Source organism: Drosophila mauritiana, chromosome 3L (assembly GCF_004382145.1).
Source record: "Drosophila mauritiana strain mau12 chromosome 3L, ASM438214v1, whole genome shotgun sequence".
In the NCBI taxonomy this organism is placed as follows: domain Eukaryota; kingdom Metazoa; phylum Arthropoda; class Insecta; order Diptera; family Drosophilidae; genus Drosophila; species Drosophila mauritiana.
The window spans coordinates 2,336,220-2,357,689 of NC_046669.1; the positions used below are offsets into that span (position 1 = coordinate 2,336,220).

General features: G+C 43.2%; 1 protein-coding gene across 7 annotated transcripts in view; it reads left to right on the forward strand.

Moving 5' to 3' along the window:
* LOC117141986 (supervillin) overlaps positions 1 to 21,470 on the forward strand; it is a 101,404-nt gene that overhangs the window by 13,189 nt on the left and 66,745 nt on the right. For all 7 annotated transcript variants that reach the window (XM_033305800.1, XM_033305801.1, XM_033305802.1 and 4 more), the window contains exon 2: positions 1,336 to 5,377. In XM_033305800.1, the coding sequence (XP_033161691.1) occupies positions 1,336 to 5,377 (4,042 nt within the window). The remainder of the gene's footprint in view (positions 1 to 1,335; positions 5,378 to 21,470) is intronic.

Here is a 21,470-nt window from a genome sequence, read left to right on the forward strand (position 1 = left end):
CGATGAGACATGTGTTCTTGGAAGATTTTAAAATTCGATCGAAAAAGTTCTTAAAATTTTTACTAGACTTTGAATTGTTATGAAAGATAAAAAAAGACTAAAAAGACTCAATGAATAATGGATGCGAGTAATCCATTTCGTTGAAGATCGATCATTTAATATCGAAAACTTCCAAATGAATTGAAACTGAATGGTGCTAATAAGCCAATGTTTTCCATGACAACTCCAAGTGTTTCTCGAGTTCGCTTACAGATGCCAACGATATCGAATGTCATTCGACACGAGCATAATCTCTTTATGCTTATGTTTCCTCATTCATTGTTTACCACTTGGGAGGGAAGCAAGTGTTACCCTTTGGGATATTCTTCTGCCCCCATATCATTTGCCGTCATCCTTAGCTATTTCGAATGGCGTCAGCAACGGAAATGATGCGTCCAGATCCCACACGCCGCCTGGTGCCCCAAAATCGGACCAATTGCGGAGCTTTCTGTATAAACAAATATTATATATGTGCCCTCCCCGTCGAATTTCACACGCAATTTGGTTTATTTTCGTTTAATATCTCAAAAAAGAAAAAAAATAAACCGGAATGAAAATTGTATGGAGAGGGCTGTAAAATAAATTAAATTAATTAGTTTCAGCATTTGTTTGCGGGGCCTTTCAATTGGCAAGTGGGATTGGCAGATAAGATTAAATAGTTCCTTGGGTCTTAAAAGCTTTGATGGATCACGAGTGAATTGGCTGAAATGCTTCCAGGAACCAAACAATACATTATGCATTATGTATAAGCACAGTGGCAAGAGGTTTATCTAGATAAGTCACTTCTCAAAGTGCTCGCTTAACTTCTAATTTGCCATGATAATAAGCTGCTTCCGCTCTGAATTCACCAAAAAAACAGTATTTATGTGCAAGTACTGTGTGGGAGCCGTATGCAAATGATTTTGCTTAGGAAGAAAAAAACCGCACTTGACACGTGGAAAAAGATTGAAGTTAGATGTCTCTTACACTGGGAAAAATGAGCACCACTAAATTTTGTCTAAACCTAGGGTCCAACGACCCTAAATCAGATGGAGTTTAAATTCTGGTTGTCATGTAAATGCAAGCGACGTGAGGTCGTAAAAAACTTAAACCTTTTAGATAGCCGAAAAGATCGTTAAAAACTGACTGAGTTTGCTTATCTCGAGGTCTTCGGGCCAAGTTAACACAAGTTGGCACCACGAAATCTTATCAGACTCGCGGTTCCGCGAGTTGCGGGCAAATAAAACATTCATTTATCTTGATTGCGTTTGAGTAAACTCAACTAAATACTCTCTGTTTCTCTCGTTTCATTTACAGACTGTTCAGACCACTTGGCGGCCACAATTGCCGCTGCCCAGGGAGCTTCAGCTGACCAATGACCGGAGCAGCGCCGACGACCACGATTCAAAGGTGATCACGACCACCACAACCACAGCGGACATCCATCACAACAACCAGCAGGAGGAGGACGAGGAAGAGGATATGGATCGGCTAAGGGGCAATCACAGCATTGGAGGATCCTCGCAGCAGCTTTCTGGCAAACAGAAGTGGTCCTTCGGGAGGCTTTTTCGCAAGAAAAAGGAGGCTGAGAGTGCCTCCTCCAGCGAGGAAGATCGCAAGGCGGGATTTGTGCCTGCCCAGCGTCAGTCAGCCAGCAAGCCGAAGGGAAAACATGGCAAAGGATCGCGAGGTAGCAGCAAGTTCGATCACATTGTGGTGAGTCCGCGGCAAGAGCAGGCTCCACCGCATCCACCCCAACCGCAAATCGACAATGAGTTCTTCTTGCCTTTGGAGGCCATACAACCGGAGCCCTACTATCAAAATCAGCCGGGCTACTATCAGCGATCGAGTAACTCGCTGGACAGGAGATTACTAATGCAGCCTGGAGCTCAGGGAAATGGTTACCAGCAGCCCAAATCTCGATCGGCGCAGCGAGGTCCCAAGCCACCAGGAGCTCACTCCAGCGAGGAGGAACTGATCTCGCTGAACTCCTCCACGTTCTCCAAATACCGCAGCGATGAGAGTATTCATCTGGGTTCCGCTGCTGGCCAAAGTCGACGCAGTCGAGCGGCCCGCAATGAGCGTTACTACAAGAGATTGTCCCGGGATGGCGAACCAAGTCATGGCGGAGCACCCGTTGTACCCCAGCAGCGATACAAAACCCAGCCACTGCCTTTATCCATCTACCAGCCAACGAACGCCTCCACTGGCTATGTCCAGTGGCAACCGCAGCCCCAGAAGAACCTGCAGAATGCGATGCAGAACGATGGAAAGCGAAGCATCAGCTACGACAGTCACATACACCTGCAGAACATGAATGGGAGGATGCAGAGTAAGCCATTGCCACCGCCCCCGCCTCCAAGGGATCCGCTGAGGAGAGTGCATGTTGGAGGTTCCGGGCAGATTGGATCCAGCTCTGGTGACCTGCGTCCCGTGTCCTACGCCTTCGATCACAATAGTCGCTGTGCGTCGGACGATCGCATTTGGCAGCCACCCCACTACCAGTCGGTGCATTCGCTCAACTCCCAGCCCAGTTCGTCAATTGTCAGTGCACCAGTGAGTCAACAGCAACCGCATCACAGGAGATTCATAACTCGATCCGAGAGGAACGCACATCCTGGCAAGCAATCCCTGCCGAATGGTATTGATTTCCACTATGTGGCAGATGCAACGCCACGCTCCAGGAAGCCCATACACATGATGGATGCAGGCAGGATGGACAATACAGGAGTGCCAGCATCCAGTGGCATATTGCGAACCTCTAAGAGTGGGCTACCCACACCAAGTCCCGTTCCCCAGCAGCCGTTGGCCAAACCGCGTTCGTTCTCCAGCTCGCGACTTAGTGAGCTACGAACCTATCCCATGCCAATGTACTCTGAGGTGCAGAAACCTAAGAGGACTGCGCCACCAGTCAATCCCTCGCCGAATCAGGATAACATAGTGTGTGGGAGTCTGCACATAAAACCCACACAAGAGCATGGAAACCAGAACTATGTGGAGATTCGTCATCGGGATGTGCATAAGACCAACTCAATGCCGCACCATTATCAGAACAGGCGATCTGGCGAGGATTTACCCAACAAATATGAGGAGTACGTGGCAGAAAAGAGGGAGCAGCATCAACAGGCACCTCCCCCAGTTTATCCGGAGCGCAAAATGAGCTTGACACCAGCAGTGGCACCACCGCCTCCTGTTTACTTCCCCCGCAAGAAGCCTGCCAATTTGGAGGAGGCCATCAACGAACTGGAGGCCATTTACAAGTCTCTAGGACTTACTGAACCAGCCGAGCCCAAACAGGAGCCAAAGCTAGATATTTCCTCCAAGATGCGGGTACCAACTCCCAGTGATTTTGAAAAGTTCGCCTTGGCGCATGCTGATGACTACGAGGATGAAGATTCGCCAACCGGAGAACCAGATCCAATCAGAGATGATGTGGCCTTCAGAAACCTACAGTTGGCCAATCTGCAACATCGGCCATCGGAGAAGCAGCCTCCATTCGGCATCCCAGTGGGACCCATTGTGCCTGCTCCACAGTCGGATTATCTTCACGTGGAGCCAGTGAGGGTTAAGAAGAAGAGTGGCTCTCCTGACATCATTAAGGATGATCTGGCTGTGCGTTCATTGAGAAAGGATCCTCCTGGTCCCAAATCCAGCTTTGTCTACCCAATGCAAAAGAAGCAACGGGCTATTCGAACCCAATCGGCCAACATATACAATCTGATCCAAAGAGACGCTGCGAAACCATCTGGTGGAGATCTCAAGAGCTACATGGAGCTGACTCGCAACCTTGAAAGAGCTGGCAGCATGTCCAATCTGCAGGGTGAGGATGGCAGTGATACCAAAGACGTACCCGCCACACTGGACCTTCTCCGAAAGTTAAAAGCTCAGGACGAGGAACTCGATTTGGCTAGGAAGCACCACCCCATACCGTTTAGGCATCCCAGTCAGGGAGGAGCTATTGCTCAACTGCCAGAGCGGTTGTCCAAAGAGGAAACACCCAAGGCAGCGCCTGTGCCAGCTCCCCGTAAGAGTCTGACTCCTGAACCCATGCTAGATGATGCTCTCAACAAGATTGCCCAGGATGCGCAGGCCAGCAGCATTAAGCTAAGTCAGGAACTCCATGAACTTCGCAAGGAGGCATTGATCACAGCTGCGAGACCAAAGTTGAATGCCGAGCAACAGAGATTAGAGGATGAACTGCAGCAGATTGAAGCTGTCTCCGAGGCAGCCAAGCGTTGTGGCCAAATGCTGCTCGAAACTCTGCCAGATGCGGGACCGGAGGGTCAGGAACCTCAGGATAAGCCCCTCAGGAAGCTACATAAGGAGGGCAAACTCATCCGAGCTATCGATGAGGTGTCCGAAGCTGCTAATGCGGTCTGTGAGAAGATCCTCAAGGACATAGTGACCACAGAACCACCGGTGGTAGTTCAAGAGGCCCTCCAAGTGAGGCAGACCACAATGACTGGACCAGGCGGAGAACAGCTGGTGATGCCGCATCTTATCAAGAAACTAGATCCCATACAATCCGACAAGATCGAGCACATTGCCAGAAGATGCATGCGGCAGTTGAGCGAACTGGCCAACAATCCGGACTACGACAACCTGGCCACCTGTAATATGAGCAACCGCACCACCAACGCAACGGGAGGAGCAGCCGCTGATGCCACTCTCGTTTGTCCCGTTCCAGAGACCCAAGCCAAGAGCCAGACGCTCGAGGAGATTGACAAGATCATGCAGGAGTGCGAGCGTCAGGCGAAGAGCAGCAGCTCAACCACAACCACCGATGATCAGCGCACCACCGCCCCCAGTCTGACGAGTGGGAGTGGCAGCGGGAGCTTCCCACCCAATGTGAGCACCACCGCCAGTTCGTTCAGCTCAAGCAGCGACTGTTTGGCCAAGTCGTCGAGTCCCTCGCGCGCCAGCCGTCCGCTCTCCTCGAGCATCACCTCTTTCAATCCATATTCCTCCAGCGACTACATCAAGTCGCAGAGCAGTGATTGCCATGCACCAAGCACCGATCCGATCAAGACCTTTAGCACCACCTCGTACGAGGTGCAGTCCACACCGCAGAGCACCACCATTAGCACCAATACGATGAGCACGAGTCAGAGCAACACGATCAGTAGCACTACTAATCCGAGTGTGGAGTCCAAGCCATCAGCCCCGTCGGTATCGCCACCACCCCTGCAGTTGACGCCAGTGGGTGATCGGAGGGGCAGGAACCGGGAGCGGGGAGCTTCCTGCTCCTCCACATCCTCACCTTCACAGTACAACTCGAGCGAGGAGCTGGCAGCCATTTTCGGCATCGAGGAGCAACCGAAACAGCAGCGTCGCAGCCGGCTGACGCGTAATGCCACAGGTAACGGAGATGATCCCGCCACCACTGAGGCCCCGAGTTCGCCTGTTTCCGATTCCGCCAACGCCAATGATACTGCCAATGCCAATGCCAATACTACTAATCCCGCCCAGCTCGATTCAGCTAATAGCGCTACTAATCCCGTTATGAATGTTCAACTTGATGTTACTACTAGCACCTCCACCTCAGCCTCAACCACCCATCCAACCTCTAACGATAATGCTAGCACTTGTAGTAGCCATAGTTATAAGCTAGAGACGATTCCGGAGCAGGATCACGAGGAGGTGGAGTCCACGCTAAAGTTGTCGCCGAACTTCAATAGGATTTATGCCAGCAAGATTCGCATAGTAATGGATCGCGATGGAGAGGCAAGTCCCCTGCCGGAAGGAGCAGCGAATGCTGCTTTAACTCAATTCGATTCCTTGAGTTCTCTGGAAGAGACCTCCTCCAATCCGGATTCTGGGAATGTTAGTCTCACGGATTATCCCCTGGCTAACCATGCGAATGCCTCCCTGGAACTGCAGACCGCTTACAATAGTCGCTTTCAAGTGAGGGAGCATTACGTATCCGAGGTATCCATTAGTGCTTCGGAGTCAACGGATGAGGAGCAGACGGACACGGGTTGTTTAGGAGATGCTGATCGTTTGGAAACAGAAGACTTTCCACCTTTACCCACAGAAGAGGAGTTAGAGGAGAGTCTACGGGAAGAAATAGAACTGAACGACAGTCTTAGTGCGGGCACTTTAAATTTGTCTAGAGAGAGTAGCGGAGAAACAGAACCAACAATGGGGGAAGAAAGCTTAGCGCAAGAAGAATTGGTTGAAGACGTTGAAGAGTTGAACCTTAACGAAACTGTCAGTTTGAGTCAAGAGGTTTACAATGTAACCACTGAGACGCTGCAACGAATAACGCCAGACGAAATAGATGGCCTGAGTTCCGCTATAATTGAGGTTAGCGAAAGCTTACTTAACGAATCTGCATTTGATGAGATGCACTTTAAACTAGACGAAACGGAACTGGACGAATCGGAAATCATTGACAGAATGCTTGAGGCTTCCTTTGACGAGTTAGACGAATTAGATCTTGAGGACACAGAACTTGACGAAAGTCGACTTGACGAAGAACAAAGCAGCGAATGTCAATTTAACGAAACCTATAACGAGCTGGACAGCATAGATCTTGACGCCACAGAACTTAACGCCACTGGACTAAACGAAATTTCATATGACCAGCTGGAGGAACTAGAACTTGACGAAAGCGATTCCGTAATGCCGTTCACACGGCGCAAGAGCATCGTTTACGAGACCCCGCAACTTAACCTGAGCATTTCCGAGCTGAAAGTGAATTACGAAACACAAGCAGAGCCAGTAATTAAATCAGAGTCACTCAACGAAGCCATTAAATCGATGAACAACGATGACAAAGGCGACGAGGAGATGCAGGCAGGCAGTGAAGAGAAGGCAGATGAAGAGGAAGACAGTGTAACTGAGACCCAGACACATCGTCGTCGCAAAGGACTTCCGGCGAATCCCGCTAATGATGATGAACGGCCGTCCACCAGCTGCAAGGCTCTTTCCGTTTTTGGCGAGGTGCGAACTGTGGCACCACTTGCACCACAGGCGGCGGCAGAGGCAGCTGGAGCGGTTGGTGGTGCAACGCGGGGCGGTTGGACTACACTCGAGCACGTATTTGTCGCCTGCACTGTGGGCCTGATTACACCGAACGATTTGCTCACTTTGTGCCTGATCGTAATTGGTGTGATTATCATTATTGCAATTGCGCTCACCTGAGTGCGCCGTTTATGGCCCGACTGTTGTTGCTGTTATATTGTTTGTTGTAATTATGATGAAACTGGAAAGAGAGAAAATTATGATTTTTTATGAATTAGCCACCAAGTGCACTTAAAATTTCCATTTACAGTAATTAGCCTAGGATGAATATACATGCATATGTGTACATTTATGTTTAAATTAGCTTTTATTTCGAAGAACCAAAAGTATTCTCAACTTCTATGCTAAGTGCAATTTACATATATAGTATACGAATCGAAAATTATGTTTATTATATTTTTTTTTAAGCCCACTGTGCAATTGCAAACGAAAATTATACCATTCATCAATGCTCTCTAACCGTGGTAAAAACAAATTAGTTCTTTAACACAGTTTCCTCGTTTTCCTTCTTAATTAATTGTTAATTTGACTGCAACTTGTGCCAATGATTTTTATACGTTTACTTAATAATGCTCTATTAATTATTCAATTAAATACTTAATCCACCATATGTACTCTCCAAAATAATGTTAAGCACATGAACGAGAAATTCGAAAATAATTTACCAATGAACGAAGACAAATTACATTTACCAGCTACTAATGAGAAAATATTTTCTAAAATCTCTGTATATTTTCAGCTCAAAATTTAATAGTTTAAGTTTGACAGCGAACCATTTCTTACGTAGCATTCATTATTTCGCTATAATTTAAATGTTTATATAATTTACCAGACAAATGGAAGCAGGAGCCATGAAGCAAATGAAACTTATATTATTAATAAAATGTTATTTAAAAACAATCTACGATTCTGACAACGTTTTGTTTTAGTTTCCTTTTCTGCGTTGCTAATGCTTTTGATTTATTTATATTTGTGCGTAGTTTGAGTTTCCTATTCCTGTTCCATTTAATTCTCCATGATTGACTAACACATTTCGTAATAAAAGATCAAAATTCGCCAATCGCAAGGAATATGTTATTTAAATGTTGTTGCCGCCGCTAATATGGATTATTGCTAATATTATTGGAAATTTGTTTAAATATTTTTTTTTTCAGATTTTACTTTATGTTAAATTAAAATACCCTTTACTTTCAGAGAAGCGGGTATTTATAGAAAGAAAAGCTGTTTATGTTGGTTTGCGTCTTCGCTAGTTGTCTTTGCATGTGGTGCAAGCTTTTTCAGAGATAGGTGGCGCTTCACAAAATGTAGAATGCCGTGTAAAATTTGTGTAGATGAGTACGTCAAATAAGTGTGGGATTAAAATACTTTTGAGCTTAATAAATAAATTGCAGAGGTTTTATTTTTGGTGTATATAGTTACAAAATTTAAGGTAAATTAGTGGGCAATCACAGAAAGAATTTTTAAAAGCAAAACCAAACTTCTTTCTGAAAACTTTTCATGAACTTCGCAAACCGAAAAGCCTAATATCAAATAGAAATGCAGACCAGACAGAGTTGAACAAAAAACTTTTTAGTGGGCAGAGTAGAAACCAAAAAACTTGCCTAGCTCAAACTTAGTTGCAAGTGTAAAAACAAATAAAAAAGTTAGACATGTTGGAAAAAAATTTGGTCGTGCAGATAAATGTGTATGGAATTCTGTTTACAATTTGTCTGTCTCGTGGGGTCACAGACTGACGAGTACTGCAAAACGCCTGAAAGGTATTTATTTTCCTTTTGAAAATAGAAAAGTTAGAGCTTAAAGCCTAAAGTCTTCGCACGGCAATAGGAACAACAAAAAGGGAAAGTCGTGGCCCCATAATGAAACCAATTCAAGGAGCTGCTCGAACTTTTCTTGTGGCCCTCCATCGGTTCGTGATGTTGTGGCGTAAAAAGGACATTCAACTGCATGACCTGGGTTTGCTCTGGCATCTTATTGTTGTTTTCTATGGCCATTGTATTTGGGTCCTTTTTTCATAATTATGTTCGGCCTTTTTTGCCTAATGAGGTGTATGATTTCGTCGGGTAATTTAAGCTAGGTCGGGAGTCGCAGGGAGCAGAGGCCCATGGGATGTACGTATTTCTTTTTAAATCTCTGCTATCGATCCGTTTGTCGTTGTGGGATTCTGTCCATGATTTATGTCGTCAATCTCTGTGGATGCTTGGGTAATTGAAAATTGGCCAACGGAAGTGTTCGCCTCGACTTTAAGCAGCCACAACAATAAGGTTTTAAGCCAAGAAAAATTCTCCACAAAGAGTTCATTTACCTTAGAAGCCGAGCATTGCTCTCGTTATACAAACACACACAAAATCACTGGCACACCAGGCTAAATAGCAATAAAAATGTCACCCGGCTCTAATTTGTTTTTTGTCTACGCCGGGACTCGCTTGGCAGCTCAGCACCAAGGACCTCAAAATGTGGTTAAGTAAAGGAGGGCTGTGCCATAAATAAACCAACCACATGGGCGTGCGAGTGTGTATGTCCTGGAGTTCCTTTTCTGCATGTTTGCCTCCTTCTATCGCTGAAATAATCATAACTCACTTAACCCCATTAAATGTGCCTGGGAAGCCCAACGGGCGTATGAGCGATATTCGCTTGAATGAAACACCCCCAGGGGGCGTGTCCAAGTGGGCGTCGGAGCGGAGGCGGCAAACGCTTCATTGACAACCTTTGTGCCCGATAATTACTATCAGGCAAGACAGGCGTTCCCCTTTTTCAGCGTTACTCATACGCCGCGTGGTACACCGCAACATTCGTAATCATGTGTGTAAAAATACAGAGAAACAAATTGATCATGCATAAAACATTCTAAAGTTTATTTATTTTTTATATTTATAATATCTCGGTTATGGCATCATCATACTAATAATAACGCACAAAATAGTTAAATAAATGCAATAGATAACGATAAAATCTTGAATTCTTCAGATCAGTTTGATCCTTTTGAATATATTTATTATGTGGATATATACCACTGGAATGAGCAATTATGGTGACACTTTTTCTCGCAGTGCTTGAACATTTTGTGGTCTCGATTGCCAGTCGACGACTCGAGGCATGCGGTCAAGTGTGGGTTGCGTTTGTTTTGTCGCTTCTGTTGCGCAGATTGTTGTGGTTGCACTTCGGACTCCCCTTCGGCCCCTTTTGCCCCACCCACTTTTCCCACCCAAAGTGATCAATTGGGGCACGCCAGAAAATTTTACAGTCGGGAACTTGGACCAAACATAAATTTAGACTAAGGGGCAACTCTTTTTCGGGGTAGGCAACTTGTTCAATTTTGTGTAGCCTGTTGTAGTAGTTGCTTTATTGGGCGTAACGAGAGGGTGGAGGCTCAGGGGGCTGGGGACTGCGAGGTCCTTGCCACTGCGCAGGTACAAACAAAATGAGCTGAGAGAGAGAGAGTTTTGGCCAGGGCGAATTGCAAGGACAACCCAAAAAGAGTCCTTACAGAGCAGTTGAAGTATCATTGCCAGGCTAAAAAAGGGAGTAGTTTTGACAACAATATTTTAAACACACAAATCCAATTAATTCAATAGTTATTTTACAAATTTAAAAATGCATATGAATTTAATGTAATATTTTGTATTGTAGGAAAGGAAAGGAATTTCACTCTTAAAGGGTACAAACACTTTTCACTCAAATTCAACCAGTTTTTAAATGTGTATTTGCTTAGAGAACTTTGTTCGTTGCTCTTGAAGAGTGAGCTTACGATTAACTCTCTTTCTGACCCCCCAATTCGCCGTTTCCAAAAACCGGCTGAAAAAGTCAGCTGTTCGGGCGCTCAGGACTTGGTCGACGTGGTCGTCGCTAGTGCAGTTACTGCCGCTCCTGCTGTTGCCTCTTTATTACTGCCAAATGGTGGCGAAAATCGCATGGAAAACCAGTCTCTTTGCAGCCTTGTGGCCAAGCCATCATCTCATCGGATCTCAGTTCGCGCTGAGTTCTCCAACGAATCGGAAGTGGCGGCGCAAGCAAGTGTGATTCGTGTCCTTCGAGTCGGGTACTTTACGTAAATCTAGAGCGAAACCTGTATGAAAAATCACCGTAACAGTTATTAGAGAAATTCATTAGAAGCAACGAAGCAAGGGAAACCTAGAGAAAAGAACCCAAAACAAAAGCCAAACAAGGTGCGTTCTGTCAAAGTTTTCACATTGTCGGCGGTGCCTAATGTTTGGAGTGTGTGGGAAATGCACGTGTACGCGTGGTTTCCCTCCACCCAAACTCTCTGGAAAATCCGTTCTGGCCAGCAACAGTTACGCGGAATTTTCCGGAATGTATAGCACAACGACTGTTTGAAGTTGTGGAGTTACTTTATTTCCGCTTTGATTGGTCGCTTTGCTGCGTATAATTTTTTGCAATTCATTTCACTTAGTGCGTAATTCATGTCTCCTACATGCTCATGGCCACGCCCCCCGTCGACACCCGCCTCCGCCCCTGGAACACGCCTTTGTCCTGTTTAGGATCCGTCTGACATTTGTTGGCCAATTTCCATTGTTGCCGTTGCCGCCTTTGTTGGTGCGTTGAACTCGCTTGGCTTTTCCCCCTTTCACCATCACTATTACCATTGCCATCTGCCCCCGCGGTATTCAACGCATTTTGGTGGCTCAAGTTCACTTTTGTTACTGCCTTACACTGCTATGTATTTGGCTTTTCTCTTCTTTTGGCTTAGAGTGCAGAAGTTTCCTTTCGACTCATCAGCTTCTCGTTGCAGCCTTTTGGCTTATTTGCATTTTCATTTCAATGAGCGGACGCTGGGATTTCCTTTCCATTTCGGCGTTTTCCACGACTCATTGTGTGGCTAAGGACATTTATGTGGCTATTTTTACGTTTTTCAACTTGCTGCTCGGTTGGTTCTAGCCATAATATGGGCTTAATGTTGCTGAACAGGAAGAAATCTAAGGACGCCATCAGCATAATATTAGCTCTTTGGGTTCTATATACCACCCTTACATCTATTGTATTACCATTGAATATTAAGTACTTAAGACATTTAAAAATGGCTTTAAAAAAGAGCTTCCTGTTGTCAGGTTTTCCTTTCAGTGCATGAGTAAAAATGCAAGAGAAATGTTCTTCTCCGAATTTCAGGTACAAATGTGGAGAAGAAATTCAAGGAAATGAACCAAATTGATTGACAATTGCAGGAAAGACTTTAAGCTGATTGGTTCTTCTTAGAGATTTTGCCGTATAATTGCTGGTGTTTCCGTTCACTTTCATTTTGGGAATTTCTCAGCTTCGTCTGTCATTTGCCACCTACAGATACATTTTACCGTTTCGCTGCTCTGGGTATCCTTCGGATACGTGAGTGATTCAACATAATTATGTTTCATCATCGGCTGGATGTCGGCAGATGTGGCTATAAAGCCGCATTATAACGGTTATTTGTGCACGTATGCACGAAGTAACAGTTAAAGCCAAAAAGTATTTCAACATTCATTTGGCTCTGCGAGCAAATTGCCAACTGATTGTTTTGGTGGTTTCGGCATTCGCGCGGCATCATTAAGTTAAGCCAAAGTGGGTGAGATAGAAAGATACACAGATTCGCACTCATATGCTATCGAATTTGAAAAGTCGGTCTTAAATAGGGTTTAGGCCAATGCGATTTTATCGATAGTAACTTACTATCTTTCAATAGAGATGAGCAGCATAAAGCGATTCAATGAAGCTTTTTCAACAATTTAGTTTCGATCAGCGTAGCTTTGCTGCGACTGTTATTGATTTAAAAAGAATTAAGATAAACAAAAAATATGTTTTTATGAATATCTTTAGATTTTATTTTCCGTTCGACGTTCGCTGTTCGATTCGAATTCAATACACCAGACACGCCCCACGAACTCGATTTTGACCAGTCCAACCACTCCAACACGGATATTTACGCAAGAATTTTGTATGTTGGTAATATTGAACCCGTGGCCAATTAGTGGGCATTAAAGGTCAAAAGGGAGGAGAGCCAAATTCCTGGGCTGTGCAGGTAAGCTCACAAAAAGTGTCCTTCGGTTGAAGTGGGTCCTGTGTGCGTATGATTGCGATTTTAGTCCCCCGAAAAGGGTATAAAATCTACATAATTCAACATTTTGGCAGGCCGTTTAGAAAGTTTTTCCCTTGCCTAAAAATTGCACTACAAACTTGGCCAACTTCTCGTTGCTAATTTGCATTTTGGCCGAGTGTTATTAACTTAAGAACGATGAATGTGTTCATATATGTATGTATAGCTCTGGGGTACTTCTCGGTAATTAATTTTAAATAAAGATCTAACTTTCGGATGGGTCTGAAGCGATAAAGCGAATTACCTTTTTACGGAGTATATGGCTAAATATTTGTTAACATAATTAATTAAAAACGAACTTACTTCGTAAATCATTTTTTAAGGGGTCACATCTTTTTGTTCGTAAATTGTTACTCAATCATTTTGAGCCATACAATGCCTAATTGGATTAACCTCATTCCTGTTTTTTTTGACGATTTAATAACAGCATTTTAAAGACTTCTGTCGAGGCGGATGACTACTACCCATTCCCCTTTGATCCGAGTCCGGATGAAATATGATACAGTCATCCGTTTAGCATAAGACGGGTGATCATTCAGCAGGCGCCAGTAATCCAAGTCCTCGCATCCTTGCCCAGATTTTTATGGATATTGTGCGACGATGTCACGTGACTTTTTGGCCACTGGCAGGGGCCATAAAAGCGGACTTTAATTAAAAGTCCAAAGCGAAATAAGTCATAAAAAGCCAGAGCGAGCAAACAGGCATAAACCATAGGGAGCAAACAAAGAGCTAAAACGCTGACAAATAGCAATTGAAATGTTTGCAAATAAAAACTAAAAAAAAGGAGGAATGGCAAATGAAAGAGTTACAAGGGAACCGGATCGAAACACTCACTCAAGTTTTGCTTTTCACTCAAAAAAGCAGAAGCAGACGCCCACCCCTAAAAAACTAGCTCCCCCACTTTTCCCACCGCTCGGTTTCAACTTTTCAGTTTGAGTTGCCGGCTGTCTGGCAAATTAATTAGTTAATTATGCTTTGTCGCTATTTTGCTACTTTTTGAGGCACGTGCCACAAGACGCGCGACGTGACTTCATCATTTTCGCAACACTCCAATTTATCTGTTGAAATATGTAACTTTTTTGCCGTCGCCTATTAACATGCAATGATTTATGATTAATTTTCCGAACTAGTATAACTTACATTTTCCGTTTTTCCCTCTCTTTACAGGTGAGTCACGACCAGTTTTGAGTACTTCGACCTTCGCCCCGACGACTGTCTTATTTATTATTTTCTGTTTTCGGGTGAGTTAAGGATTTACTGCGATTTAACTTTTTATGGTCGGTATGAAAACAGAACCGTTTATTGAAAAGCCATTGGCACTGCCGGTCGTATAAGCGTTTATGACTCGAAAATAAAACGTATGCTTAAGGAATATATTTGCCATATAAACATGAGGAATTCGCAATGGCTTTTCTTTAAAGTTTCTAACCCAAAATCGGGCTAAGAGCAGCGCCTTGAGCAGTGAAAGTACAGGGTACTGAGATCATATGATGCCATTAGATTTCCACATTTTTAAGGCCATACTTTCTTAATGATTCTCGCGACTTTTCTATGCTCCGCATTTCCAATAGATGCCTCATTATCCGAGCGAGTTTGATTGAAGTGTTTTCAATATTTTTCTTTTTGCCTCCACTTATTTGCATCTGGTTTGATTTACCTGCCTCGCTGGCTCGTCCAATTCCAAATGCAATCTCATCTTAAACTTTTTCTTCTGCAACCATTAAACTTGGAACCTCACCAATCATCGAGACTGCTCCAATCCCCTTTAGCCACGGCCCCCTTTTCGATTTCCGATCCCAACCGAATCGCAATTTGAAGTGTGCCGCCTGCGCAAAATATAAAAAAATAAATAAAATAATACACAAAAATAAAAGCATGCAGGTAGAATCCGGAAAATTCAGTGTGCAGTTTGGCTTTTCTTACATTCAGCATCATCTCGGTAGGGTTTCGTACGCAATAAATATTCTCGTGTTTCGCCGGCAGATATGTGAAGTGTTCTGTGTGTTTATACATATTTAACCACTTTTATGGACGGTATGGGGAATAGTTTGTGGAAATGTTCTCGGTGGCAGTTTGCCTAATGGCACTGAACTCGCTCTGTGACTTGGTTTGGTTCGGTCCACTGTGATCCATTGGACTGGTTGGGTGACGAGCGAGAGATTCTATGACCATGATGGCCACGAAGGCCATTTGGAGCAGACGCGCAGCGAAACGGTTCATTAAGCAATTTTCTATGGCATTTCCGTGCTTTCCGAGCTTTTCATCATTATTACGAACGAGCGAGATCATGGCCAATTCTTGACCATTGCATCGCTCATAACGGCACCTGCATTGCCAACTTTCCTTACCTGTGCAACGTGCATAGGTGTTCATTGGCCACCAGATTCTGTCATTAAGGTACGAGTGCAGTGATCACTGGAAATTGTGCGGAATGGTAGGAAATCAGTGCACTGGTCAACCGAGAATTAGAAATTCTTCGAGTTCTTAATTACGTGTAATTTTCGAGATCATGGTTTCTATATGTCACTTACTTTTCTTAACCCAGTTAACTGGGTTCAATTTCTTCAAATCGCCGGTGTTTTGTAATCTCAAAAAAAGTGTGCGAAAGTATGCAACAAAAAGGTTAGATTGTGTGAAATTTCAAGCTTTTCCGTTCAAATAGATTTGGTTTGCATATAAATTATTGGTAGTGCCCATCTATAAGCACAAAAACCAGTAACCGAATGAAAACAACTCATGTGTGAAATCACATTCAACTATATAAGTGCTTATGTGATATATATCCAGCAAAGCACTCATAAAACTGCAAATTAAGCAATCGTACTAATTATTTCAGTAAAGTATAGGCTTATATTTTTCTAAAAGCATGGTCTGTGATTCTGTTTTGAAGACCCCATCTCGTTTGGGTGCCCTATTAATAGGTTAATTAGTCTGGTACTAAAAAAGTAATAAAAATAAAAAACATTTGGCATTGACTTGTTGATATATCTCCGGGGAGCAGCTCTCTCTCTCACTCGCTCCCACTACTTTCGCAATGACAGAGCCGAGCGCCCTTTCCCTTTTCAGCAATACTCGTAACTGTTGTTGCTGGTTCTTTGCTTCGACTCTTGCACTGCAAACACCCACACAAGTACACTCGCCCGTACCACTCACAGATACACTGCAAGAAATAAAGATACATCTTTATCTTATATACATAAATAATAAATAATAAATACAGAGAAACTTTAAAGCATTCTTTTTTATTTATTTTTGTATAATTTCACATTAACATTTTTGTTATCTTTAGCTATTCAAAACTTTGTTACTTACAAATATTATATAAATACATAAGGAATTGGTTGGGTAATTTAGATACCATATCTATAACAATAAATGAATTACCTTCATTAAAGTACTTTCGACCCCTTTTTGTTTCCGGTGTACTCGTACAATTGCTATCGGTAGACACGATCGGTCGATCGTTGTCGTTGTTGCCATTGTGGCTGTTGTTGCTGTTGCTGTTGTTGTTGCCCGACGGCAGCAACTTTTGGCGCAGCGGCAACTTCCAACTTGAAGCTGGCTTCAGTCTTTTGTTTGCCCTGCTCGCTGTTGGATCGTCGGCCTTCCGATTGGACGTCGCAAATGCAATTGGAGAGTTCTGTCGCTGTTCTGATCAGAGTTTCCGCTCCGGCCGCGTGTGCTAGTGTGTGTTTTTGTTGTTGCCGTAAACAAGTTTAGCAATGCGTTTCAAATCCGCGCCGATTGTTTCGCTTATTGTCATGCTCGATTTAACCGCTTAGAGTTGCGGCAGTACGGAAAAATACACATAAAATTCACAAAAGTTGTGCAAAAACAAAAACCGAAAAAAATGCAATATAAACTGCATGCGGTGAATAATATAATTGCAGTTTACTGAATGAAAACCAAATAAATATAACATTTTCAACACTTCACTTCGGCAAACCATCAGAATTTGGAGTTGAGTTGAAAAGAATTGTAAGTAAATAAAAGAATACACCGCTTTCAAATAGAAGTTTTCAACAATGAAATATACATAATAATCTATTAATTCTGGAAAATAATAGTTGTGTAAAAGATTTAAACCTTCAAAAGTAGACCACATTTTTTGGAGTGTGAAAAGCTAATAACAGAATCAAAAAATGGAATGTGACAGATTGAAATCTCCGTCTACCTCTCACTCACTCTTAAAGCCGTATAAACGGTAAAATTGAAAGCTCTAAATTCGGTTTATTTTCCTTTTTTTTTTGGAATGTTTTTCGGATCTACACTTGACCGACAAAGAGGGAGCGAGAGGCCACTAAGCCTCTGACCTACTCTGTCACTCTCGAGTGCTCCATCTCGCTCGCTCTGTCTTGTTGTTATTTTTAGGCAGCGGCTTATCAAAAGTTGTCTTTATTTTTAGCTTAGGCTACTTTAATATAAATGTACACATTCCTCATGTGCGTTTTATTGCGCGAATTTGTATTAATTTAATTCACTGCTCGACGAGCGTAAGAATCGCGTTTTTTTCCATCTGAACTCTCAGAATAAAGATACAGCTATGCGCAAAATAATAGTTGTTTCTTTGGGGGACTTTTAAATTTTTAATTTCATCTATAAAGGAGTGGAAGAAATATTTACTGAGAAGTCAAAAATCAACATTGCTCTTTTTTTGTCGATGAAAAGAGGTGGTGAATGGAGTGAGGGGGAGGGGGATAGAGAGAGGTGGAGTCACCTGCTGCTTGTTTGTTGTTGTTTCGTTCTTGTTGGGGAGTTGTTGTTGTTGTTTTTGGAGCATTGAGGCGTGCGTTTTGTTTGCGCGCCCTTTGTTGTTATTTTTGTTTTATTGTTGTTTGTACTTCCATTGTTACTACTATTATTGTTACTATTTTGATTGTTGTTAATGTTGTTGCCATGGCAAAATCCAACTTTCAACTGCATTTTACCCGATTGCAGTTTAATTTTGGAAAGTTTAGGCCTTCGGTCGATTTTTCATTTTCAGTCTATTCTAATTAGAAACTGATAGTTGGTTGAAAATTCAAACTTTAATCTAAATCTAAATACAATAGAACATAATGGTAAACTTCATTATAATTTCATTGTTGCTTTTAGTTCATTATAATTGGATTATTTATGTTGTCATTATCAAAAGAACCCTCATCATTTTGCTTTCATATTTCTGCTTTGCATTGTAGCTCTTGTCATTTCCGCCAACCTTTATCTTCTCAATTTTCATTGAATTCATAAACTTCTTGTCCAAGGCTGATTTCAATTGTTTGCATTGCACAATGCACAATTGCAAATCAAATCTGCCGAAAAATGCCGCTCATTACTGCTATTATTAGAATGAATTCGTTCCATTACAAAACTAAAGGAATTTGTTGCAATTTTTCCCGTTGGCGGCTGTTGGTAGTTGGCTTTTTGGCGGATAACTCCGCAACTGCAATTTTGTCTGCCCCTGAGCGCGTTAATTGTTCATCTCGGTTTGGCTGAAACGCGGCACAAAATGCAGTTTTGCGCAGCCATCAGCGAAATGCCATAAAATTTCACTACCGCAGTGGCTGGGATGTATCTTTCTATCTGTTCGTAAATGGTAGATGTATCTTTCTATCTGTTCGCAAATGGTAGATGTATCTGGTTTTTGGAAACGCAGCACTGCGCTGCTTAATTATTCCAAGCCGCCAGCAAGTCAATAATTAACCGTAATACATTTAATTTTCATTTACTTAATTATAGTACTCTTTCTAGTCGCTCTTTCACTTTTTGTGTGGGCGTAGCTGAAATTAGAAAATGTGGTTACGCTCGTGAATAATTTGGATTTTCATTTCCATCCCACTTTGACAATATTCGACATTTTACTTTGAAATAATGCCTCGCTTTTACTATAAGTTGCATATATTGTGTGGTATTTCCATGTGAGCACTTCTGAGAACTTTTCCCCGATAATCCAGACCAAATTATAATTGTAAGTAATAGCACTTAGCATATGTGTGGTTCCACTTGAAAATTTCGCCCAACAATATGCGACCTTTTACTTTCATTTGTGGCCATGACAAAAACTGAAAGTTTCTGTGGCAACAATTGCAGCGTCTTAAAGGTCACCCGACTTGCTGCGCTTCCCTTAGCGAAATGTACTTCTTCACTTTGCGAGTTGGCTGGGGTTATCTTTCTCCGCCGAGAGTAACCTTCAAGTCCACCCAACCGCCCACTCTATCTTGGCTATTCCATTGCCAAGGCAACGCGGAGGAGGTGGTGCTGTCGGTGCTGGATGGCCTTCTTCCGCGATTATGCCTTCCTGTTTTATGACAAACAAAAATTTATGCGTTTTTGTTTTCTTGCTTACGCTTAATAAATCTCACGCTGGTGATTTTTTCTGCTTCGCTTAATTACGGAATTCTCCAGTCGCCTTCAATAGCTAACGAAAGTTTGAGGCGCCTGTGATTTATGTGTGCCGTCAACGGGGCGTATGAGTAATATTAAGGATAAACAAAATGGAGGAGCAGATTGACGAAACGAGCAGCAAGCAGCAGGCGAAATGTCAAATGTCAGTAGTTCACTTTCATTGATTAATTCGATTGCTTTAAAATGTAGAGCCAATTTAGAGAGCGTGCCTTTGCCCCAACAGCACTTAAACGTATTAATTCGATCGATAAATCCGTAAATAGCATTTACAAAACGCGCGACTTTTCAACGTCAGCAGATGGAGATTCCCTCCTCCCCCGACTACAGACATACTATGTAAAACTGTCGCCTCACTGAGTGTGTCTTCCTTCCGCTGGTATTTCCTTTCCCCTCGCTCGCTTCCTGTGAGCTGTCAGCTCAATTGACTGACGAAAGCCCGCCGTGCCGCCCACTGAAATCCGCCCGCCACCCACCGCCCACCTCTCGACGACTGTAGCGAATGTCAGGCTGCGTCGGTGGAATCCCCTTAGTAGTCCTTACACTCAGAAAACACTACGTTAGCTATAAAGATTGATAATATGAGCGCCTTTTAAAATATAATCTCATTAAAAATGAAATTATTTTAACTTCGTTGCAATGTCTTGCAACTAATTACATTTAAACTTATTATAGACGCATTTTCTCCCTGTGTTGTCCTTCGACCTTTTGTTGTTTAGACTCTGTCTGTCAATAATATACAAAGCAGAGCTCAAGCCCTAACATCTATTAAGTAAACAAACAAAACAAATGTGGGGACAGATAAATGTGCCATAAGCACTTGGGGCCCATCGAGGACTCGGATTGACGGGGAAGGACATCGCGGGGCACGACAGGATCGCCTGTCAGGTGACAGAGCTCAGCGAATTTCGGTGACAGCCATTTTTGGCCAGCGTTTTTGGGTGCACTCATCCATGATTCGTGCACCAGCAGTCGCCGACAATGAGTCTTTGTCAATGTGTGGCATCGAAAGATACGGCTGGCAAAGATACTTTTCAGCTTGGTTTGCTCTCTGTGGCCTCATCTTTTGTCCCGGAGTGTGAGGGATACAATTTTTGACAGCTCCCCCGCCTCGTCCTTGTTGGTTGAAAGGGAGAACGGAAATGCGGCTGGGCTCCAAGGGTTGGTAATGAACTTTTCTTTGACAGCCGAATGAATGAGGTTCGAGTAAACGGAATGGGATTACAAATTGATGGAAGTTGAGGCTGAGTGACAAGTGGTGACTGGTGAGGCTTCGAATAGGTGTAATACGACGTGATAATGGTTCTTGAAAGCAAATGCTATAACCGCATTTGGATTACCCAACTCTCGTTGCTAAAAGCGCCATAAACTTGAACGCAAAGAATACTATTATATTGCGTTTAAAGCTTTTCGGCTCTCGGGCACTTAGCCATAATTGAATTCCATACTTGCACTTCCTGCCGCCTGCATATTTTCACTGCCCTTCCGAAACTATTTGGCACACTAAGTCCCTGGGCCACCCACTTCCTCCGAAGGACCCCCCATTCCCAAACAGCGCCCCCAGTAAGTGCATTGCAAGCATAACTTTCATATTGCATTTCCCAGCTCATCCCAACCCCCCGTCGCAACTTTGGCACAGTTGGCAAACTTTCAAGTCGATATGCGACATTGGACATCAAAAGCCCACTCAGGCAGCTGATGATGAAGTTAATGATGGCTATAAGGGTCGATGAAACAACGTACCTATAGCCAAGTTCGGCTGTTATTGAGATTAGAAACAAAAGCTTCTAATTCGGTTTATTTTATCTTACTTAAATGAAGAGATCTCCTTAGTAGCAGAAAAGATAGTTCAATTTTCCCATTTTCTTTCGGCCTGTTTACCTACATTTTAAGCCCATCTTTAAAGAGATTTTTCAAGATTAAGCTACAATAACATCAATAATCATTACCTTTCTCTCTTTCTTCT